Raw genomic sequence first — 8,494 nt, forward strand, 5'->3', positions numbered from 1 at the left:
GCCTCTGGCACTGAGGGCTTTCCCTCTGAAAAATAGCACTTATTCCAAAAACTTCTCTCAGAGGTTAAAGATGACACTTACTAGATGACTCTACATTCCGTGATTGGTCAACTTAATTACTATGCATTCTTTTGACATGTATGTCAGTTAGCTAATGTGCAGCAGAACCTGTCTGTTTGCCTTCTTAGAATTCTTTTCAGCCTACATCATTTAAACTGAGGACATTCTCCAATTGAAACTGGTGTGGCTTCAACACCTTGTCCCCGTGATGCAGTTGGAAAGTTCTACAGGACCTGTTATACCAGTCGTTAGCTCCACCCACGCTGTATTAAAACTAAGTCTTTGTGTTGTGAGATTTAGATTGTCTCAACACCATCTCCGGGGACTTTGTCTACCTTTTCCAGTCATGGCTACATCCAGATGCCGTCCAGAAGAGTTTTCATGCCCCGTGTGTTTGGAAATATTGTGTGACCCTGGTACACTTCCCTGCGGTCATACCTACTGCCTTCAATGCATCCAGAAGCACTGGGATAAAGCTGCAGCGAAGGGCATCTACTCATGTCCTCAGTGCAGGCAGGTCTTCAACCCCAGACCCACTCTGGGCAGGAATAATATGCTGATGGAGGCCATGAAGAAACTGAGGGTGCAGGAGCAAGATGACCCCCCGTCACCTGTGCATTCCTCTCTCACCTCATCTGCTGCTGTGTTTGTAGATTCTTCCTCTCAACCAGCACCCCTTGATGGAGCTGAAGGAGCTGTTGAGGGTGTTTCAGTTCAGGGGGGATTATATCCTCAGCTCCCTTTCACCTCCCCCAAGATGTGTCCACTACACCAACAGGTCCTTGAGTTGTACTGCTGCGATGATAAGGAGAGCGTGTGTGATGAATGTAGTCTCCTGGGACATAAAGGCCATCGGGTGGTCCGTCCAGATGAGGAAAAGGAAGAGAAACAGGTACAAAATTAGAATTGATTACTTTTTTATTCAGTGTGTGTTTATTTATTTATTTATTTATTTTTTTTTTTATTAGGAGACTTTACATATACATTGTTGGTTTGTTTGTCCTGAGTAGTACCTCTTGTTTTTTTGTTTGTGTTATTGTCTTTGTGAGCAGCAAGAGCTGGAGCAAAAGAAGGAAATGATACAAAAAAGCATTCAAGCCAGAGAGAAGGTTATTCAGACTCTACCACAGGTTTTGCAAGCTCATAAGGTAAGACTTGCACCTAGATTTTTCTTTTACAAACATTAATTAAGAAAATAAACATATATGCTACACAGAAAAATCTCAGGTGTTCAATTGCATCCAGCTGGACTTGTAGGTATTTGCTAAACACTGGTTGGACACAAATGAACACTCTTAAAAGGCAATTTCACAGATTTTCCGGACTTTCTGCATAATTTCTATTATGTTATCATTATGAATATCACATGTAAAACTCAGGAGACACATACAGGTTCACTGTCATTTTGGATGGCTATATTTGCCATGTAGACATTATGACCCCTGGTTCCTTTCACTACCACTGTAAAGATATTTTGACTCGGTCGGGTTCTCTACAAAGCACCAGTTCACATCAAACCACTCTGAATGACTTTGTTCGTATCTGATCGATTGAACACTAGTGATTTTACTCTGTAGCATCAGTTTATTCACTATTCATGGTACATCAAGTCATTTTGTAACTTTTATGTTAGAATGCCATTCAGGGGCTGCAGAGGTACAGTCTGGAGACGTTTGCTGATGTAGTGAAGAATGTGGAGCTAATGAGCTCCCAGGTCATGCAACTCCTTCAAACCTATGAGGCTTCCTCTTACAATCATATAGAGGCCGACCGCTACAGACTGCAGCAGGAGATCAGCCAGCTATGCAAACAACAAGAGGAACTGAACAGATTAGCTAACACTCAGGACTCCATTCAGTTCCTAAATGTAAGTAGGAGCAGTCTTATTGCAAGTAATTTCCTAGTATGACACACTACTAGACTTTCTAGGCCCGTGAATGTCAATATGTAGTGCAGACAGCTGTAGACCTTCTTATGTCTCATTTCTGTGTGGGATATATGATACCATATTTAAAAGAGCTTTATTAATGTTGTTGCAGGCTCTTGTCATGCCGGGCGCTGTGGGCCAGGTTGAAAATGCTCAGCTGGAGATTTCCCACCCAGAGTTAGTGGAAGCTGGGATCAGATCAGCTCTGGGGACTTTCAGAGAGGGACTGAATGACCTTTGCAAAGGAAGCCTGGCTAGTATCTTCAGAGCTGGTGAGATTGAACATGATTTATCAAAGTTGTTATTGCCCTTTCTATAACACCTGAACTCTTATCTTACTGCAACAAAGGGGAAGTACCACTGATTTTGCTAAATTTCTGCGTAATTTAATTGTCAAGATGTATAAAAAGTCCAGGAAGGAAAAGTCCAGAAAAAGGAACCACGAAGTGGTGGCTAAAGCCCAAATATAGCCATTTTATTTACTATCCAGAATGACTAGTGAACCTACATGCATTTACTGAGTTTTTCTATGTAATGTTGATCATTTTATTTGGGTACTCTTTTGCCTTATAACGCCCTGCATGTACTTCACTGCCATATATGGATTAAAAAAATATGTTTTAAGCTAAAGCCTAAACTCAGAAGTACTGTGAAAAAAATTATTGGGCATCAGGGAGTGTATTCATAATCATTCAATGCAACAGCTTTTGGTGAGGAAGCTTTTTTTTTAGTTGGTGCATTTTTGAAGAATAGCAAAACCCAACACTTTTTTTTTCTACTGTAGTGAATGATGCGGCAGCAAGGGCGCCACCAACTAATGCTCAAGCATCAGAGACAGGCCCTGTGCCTAATGATTTGCAAGTTGCTTCACAAAAGACAGGTTTGTTTGTTTGTTTGTTTACTAAGCACAATAGGGAACTGCTATTTATTATAGTCTTCCAAATGGTTTTTTTGCTGTTTGTTTAACTGACCGTTCAATGTTTTTTTTTTTCTGTGTTGCATTTAAAAAATGATTAAACACGTTAGTCACATAACGACAGTATAATAAACTCAAATACGACTAGAGCTGGTTATTGTAATTTAATGCTTTTATGGTGTGGGCCAAACTAATTAAACACAGTTATCAAAAAATCTATCAATGAAAAATTTTATTATTGAAGTAGTTGGATTTATCAGCATCAGTAAGATTGACAGACAAAGATTGGCTGATAAGAATGTTACTGAAAACATTTCTGTATGATTTGTATAATCATTCAGAAATCGGTATCCTCGTCAAGGTGTCTGTATTGCTATCAGTAGCAAAAAATACAATACCCAGCCCTAAATCTGTCTAAGATAGCCTTCCCAGACATTACTTTCTGCTTTCTCTTAAGCTCCTGAGATGACGGTTTCATCTAGCAACAGTAAACCTGAAGACAAAACAAGCCATTCAGCAGCACATCAGCATCCACCAGCTGCAACTGCACAACCAGGTGAATATGCAAAATATAAAAACATTCTGTTTTTTACAATTTTCTTCTAAAAATGCAAAAACCTGCTGTCACATTAAAGGAATAATTTGTCCAAAATAGTCATTTTGCTAATAGTAAATAAGAACTAGATGGGGCTATTTAATTGTATTACATTAATTGAATGTATAGGTATCATTCAAGTTGTCTCAAGAAGCTTTAATTCTAGTAAAGGCACATCTTAGTTAAAGGGCACATTCAAAGTCATTTGCAAAAGTTTGAACACTCCTGGTCAAGTTACATGTTTTGTTGATTTTGTGCCTGCTTTCTCTTTAGCTCCTGAGATGACAGTTTCATCCAGCAACAGTAAACCTGAAAACAAAACACGCAGTTCAGCAACACATCAGCATCCACCAGCTGCAACTGCACAACCAGGTGAATGCTCAAAATATACAAATTGCAATGCAAGAACACTGCATTCTGTTTTTTGCTTTGAATGACTTGCATTCCCTTCATCTTTGCAGCGAAGGAAGCGGCTGCCTTCAATACAGAAAACCCGGCGCCTAAAACCAGAGATGAAATGATTAAATGTAAGTGCATATTTAATTTGAGACTTGAAAAGTAAACATGTCACATAAGCTGCTGTAGTTGTTTAATTAAAATGAATAAAATTATTATAATTGAAAATAAACTTTCTGCAGGGTAGGATGTATAAAAGAAAAGCTGACCTGCATGTAGATAAAGTCAGACTAATTGAATAAATATTCTTCATTAAGGAATCTTCATAAAACACGGTTTTCCAATAAAATTTTTAACCAAAATTTGACATTTTTTTGGGTGAGGGTTTAGTAAGGTCTTGTTCTTTGTTTAGTAAATCCTGAGTTAGACACTGTTAAATTGTTTATTCACTATATATTAAACTTTATTTATTATGACTTGCATTTGTACAGTTCTGTTATGTAAAAATCACTAATAATTGTGTTATTAGTTGTAATGATGCACAATTAATGTTGTCAGACCTTATTATGAAAATTATTATATCACCTAAATGCATGTCATATTGGGCTACAATAATAAATTATTTTTACCAAATAATAAACCTCAAAGTTATTGATCATCTCAATGCAGTTCATAATACAATGAACTTTAATACATAATTAATAAACCATTTAGAAGTGTCTAATTTGGGCTTTACTGAGTACAGAGCAGAACCATGAAAGGGTCCAGCTACTGAATGTAAGGAGATTTTCTCATAAATATTATTTAAGAGCAACAGTGAACAACAACATTTTCTTTCAGTCCGCTTTGAGCCCACGCTGGATCCCAACAGTGCTTATCGTCACATCCGTTTGTCTGAGGGAGATCACAAGGCCACACTCCGTGCAGAGAACCAGAACTACCCGGAGCACGCTGACCGCTTCCTCTACTGGAGACAGGTCATGTGTCGGGAACCTTTGGCTGGAAGCCCTTACTACTGGGAAGTGGAATGGACAGGACAGAAGGTACTGTAGCACAAAACCAATTTGTCATAAAACATGGTTACATTGTTAAAAATGTCCTGGTGGTTTCTTGACACAGCATTAAAATTTTTTACATTCGTTGAATGTATACGTCTCAGTCAGGTTGTCTCAAGAAGCTTTCATTCTAATAAAGGCACATCTTAGCTAAAGGGCACATTTAGAATAATTTGCAAAAGTTTGAACACTCCTGGTCAAATGACATGTTTTGTTGATTTAAGTGAGTAAAACTGGTCTGTGAAAACATATTCTTTGATCTTTCATTAAAACAAATGTGACCTTTAATTGAAGTGCAATGATTAAAAGAAAAAACTGAATTTTATCAGGAAATATTTTTCTCAAATGCATGTGTGCCACAATACTTTGTGTAGCCTCCATTTGCAAAGGTAACAGCTCTAAATCTTCTCTTATAATACTTAATGAGACTGGAGAACACATGGCAAAAGATCTGAGACCAGTCCTCCATACAGAACCTCTCCAGATCCTTCAGATTCTGAGGTCCATGTTTGTGGACTCTCCTCTTCAACTCATCCCACAGGTTTTCTACAGGGTTTAAGTCAGGGAACTGGGATGGCCATCACAAATCCTTGATTCTGCAGTCAGGGAACCATTTTTGTGTTGATTTTGAGGTGTGCTTTGAATCATTGTCCTGCTGGAAGATCCAACCACTGCCTAGTTTGAGCTTAATGTCAGAGGCGGTCAGGTTTTGATTTCATTTCTGCTTGTACTTGATGAAGTCCATGATACAGTATATGAACAAATTGTCCAGGGCCTTTAGAAGAAAAACAGCCCTGAAACATCACCAGTCCACCACCATACTTCACAGTGGGGATGAGGTGCTTTTCTTTGTGTCTACACCAAACCATTCTCTGGTGTTTGTTGCCAAAAAGCTCTATTTTGGTCTCATGGTCCAAATGACGTTCCATTAATGTCTGACAAACTGTATGCGGTTAAATTTATTGATCCTTGGCAGACATTCTGACCCTAAAACCTAACTGAGGTTTGCAGTTCCTCAGCTGTGATCTTTGAAGATTCTTTGGCCACTTGAACCATGCTCCTGACTGTGCGTGTGGTCATTAAAGACTTACATCCTCTTCCGGGTAGATTCTTTACATCTCCAGCTTCTTTAGAATTCTTTATAATTGCGCTGATATTGAAAATGGGCATCTTCAACTGTTTAGCTGTTTTCTTGTAGCCAGTTCCTGATTTGTGCAGCTCAACAACCCTTTGTCACACGCCATTGCTGTATTCTCTGGTCTTTTTTTATCGTGATGGTTGACTGGGGGAATTTGTGACATATATATATATATATGTACACACACACACATACACCACTGTACACCAGTGAAACAGGAAGTCATGACCATTGTTTCTAATCACTCTGGTGAACTTGTGATGCCAACAGTTGTGACACACATAGATTTGAGAAAAAAAATGTCATGATAAGATTTTTTTTTTCTTTCAATCATTATATTTCAAATAAGATTTTTGTTAATATTTTGAATAAAACATCAAAAAGATAAACCATAAAGAAAGTTTACAGCCGGTTTGCTCATGTTTACCAGGGGTGCCAGTATTTGTGGTATTTGTGGAGGGCACTTAAACATAAAATATAAAATGTGCCATATTTTTTGCACTGGCCACATTTGATGTTTTCTTTTTCTTCACAATATGTTAAATTCAGCAAATAAATAGTCATTGTGCATTAAAATGTGCAGAAGTGAAAAAAACATGTTGTTTGACCAGGGTTGCCAAATGTTAGAACTAATAACAGTTTGTTTAACCATTTAACAATTTCAAAAAAGTTTCAAAACGTACGGTACACACCCCAGTCTATACATGCAATTTAAGCTGCAAAAACTTGCCCATCTTGAATTTGTCATGGTTGTGATTTCACAACCATGAACATATTCAATACAACCACTCATTCAGTTTGCAACAGTGTAACCTGGCCATTCACATTGGAGTGATAAGGAGAGTACTGCAGTTTGCAGGAGTTATCTTGCTCCTGACTGCTGGGAAACAAATGTGTCAGTGTAGCCTTCTAGTGAATCCACACATTCAAATGAGTGGCTGGAGCTTATTTCTTCCTCATGTCTCTGAGAATTTCAATCTGAACAGGCCCTTTCAGCCCATCCTGCTTTTTGAATGAGTCGGCCAATCAGGACAGAGATCACTTGCAGTCTTATCAGTCTTAAAGACACAGTAACAAAAATAGCCTGCTAATTCTAAGGAAGAAATGGAGGTTTGAAAATGGCCATGTAAAAAATAATCATTGTACATAAAACCAAAACTGTTATAAGTGTATTTTGAAATGCTGACAAAGGTCCCACCGCCAGGTACAGTCATATGCAAAAGTTTGGGTGCCCCTGGTCAAATTATATGTTCTGTTGATTTTCAATTGAAATGCAAATAAGTACACATCCTCTACCGAAAGCACACCTTTACACATTTTAATACACAATTACTATTCATTTTCTGCTAAAAGAAAAAAAGAAAACATAAAATGTGGCCAGTGCAAAAGTTTTCTCTGTTTTTCCAGTGTTGCTGTACTAAAGTGAAACTGCACAAATATTTGCAGAAAATGCCATATTTAAATATCTTCCCTGTGAAGTATATGAACATATTTTCATTTAGAAAATCAATAAAATATGTAATTTGACAGGGGTCTTTGAACTTTTACAAACAACTGTACGTAGATTAGCCTGTTATTCTAAACAGTCTCCACTAGGTTGAATTCTAGTGGAAATCCAAAATACGTGCTATTTGGTATACTAGACACATTGGTTTTCTATTGCTGTATAATAATAAAGCTATATGTAACTTCTTCCTCAGGTGACTATTGGTGTGGCTTATAAAGACATGGCGCGCTCTGCAGCAGATGACAGCTCCAGATTAGGCCACAATGAGCACTCCTGGAGTCTGTACTGGTCAGGCACTGCCTTCTCTCTGTGGCATGCAGGGAAGGAAACCACACTAGCTGCTCCTAAAGCCCGGCACATTGGAGTCTATCTGGACCAGCAGGCAGGCCTTCTAGCCTTCTACAGAGTCTCTCATAACCAGGCTCACCAGATCTGCTGTGTAGAAACAGAATTTAGTGCACCTCTCTACCCCGGCTTCCGCTTCTGGTCCGGAGTGGGTTCCACAATCACCCTTTGCCATCTGGACTAATAAATGCTGGAGGTTGATGAAAATGAGCTGAATATGTAAATGTGGATTTTCTTTTGTCTGTCACTGCATACTGACGACATCTTTGATTTTGTGGATTTTGTTTAATGCAAAAATATTGTCTGATTCACTCCACTTTTCTGTTTTTCTTAACTTTTAAATAAAATAATACTTTAGTCTGTCAATGATGTTTGTGGAAAAAAGCTAAACTGTTCTATGGGGCCACTAGAGGGTGCTGTGAGCATACAACTCACAAAGAACTATGTAAGCTCAGACGCAATATAAAAGAACTTCAGTATTACTCCAGCAGAGACCAGGAATGGTTTTAGCATAATAACTTTACCTGCACAGTACTCTGGATAACACCAGCTGCT

At 38.3% G+C, this 8,494-nt stretch overlaps 1 protein-coding gene across 2 annotated transcripts; it reads left to right on the forward strand.

Moving 5' to 3' along the window:
- Positions 1-368: 368 nt before the first annotated feature.
- Positions 369-8,268, forward strand: ftr86 (finTRIM family, member 86). 2 transcript variants are annotated; one of them, XM_036599184.1, is made up of 10 exons: positions 369-952; positions 1,113-1,208; positions 1,694-1,927; positions 2,100-2,259; positions 2,772-2,867; positions 3,361-3,459; positions 3,772-3,870; positions 3,960-4,025; positions 4,735-4,937; positions 7,788-8,268. In XM_036599184.1, the coding sequence occupies exons 1-10, from the start codon at positions 407-409 to the stop codon at positions 8,121-8,123; spliced, it is 1,935 nt and encodes a 644-aa protein (XP_036455077.1). In that variant the 5' UTR covers positions 369-406; the 3' UTR covers positions 8,124-8,268. The 2 variants fall into 2 exon arrangements, with proteins under 2 accessions (XP_036455077.1, XP_036455085.1); XM_036599192.1 differs by lacking the exon at positions 3,772-3,870.
- The last annotated feature ends 226 nt before the right edge of the window (positions 8,269-8,494 follow it).

Source organism: Colossoma macropomum, unplaced genomic scaffold, assembly GCF_904425465.1.
Source record: "Colossoma macropomum unplaced genomic scaffold, Colossoma_macropomum, whole genome shotgun sequence".
Lineage (NCBI taxonomy): Eukaryota > Metazoa > Chordata > Actinopteri > Characiformes > Serrasalmidae > Colossoma > Colossoma macropomum.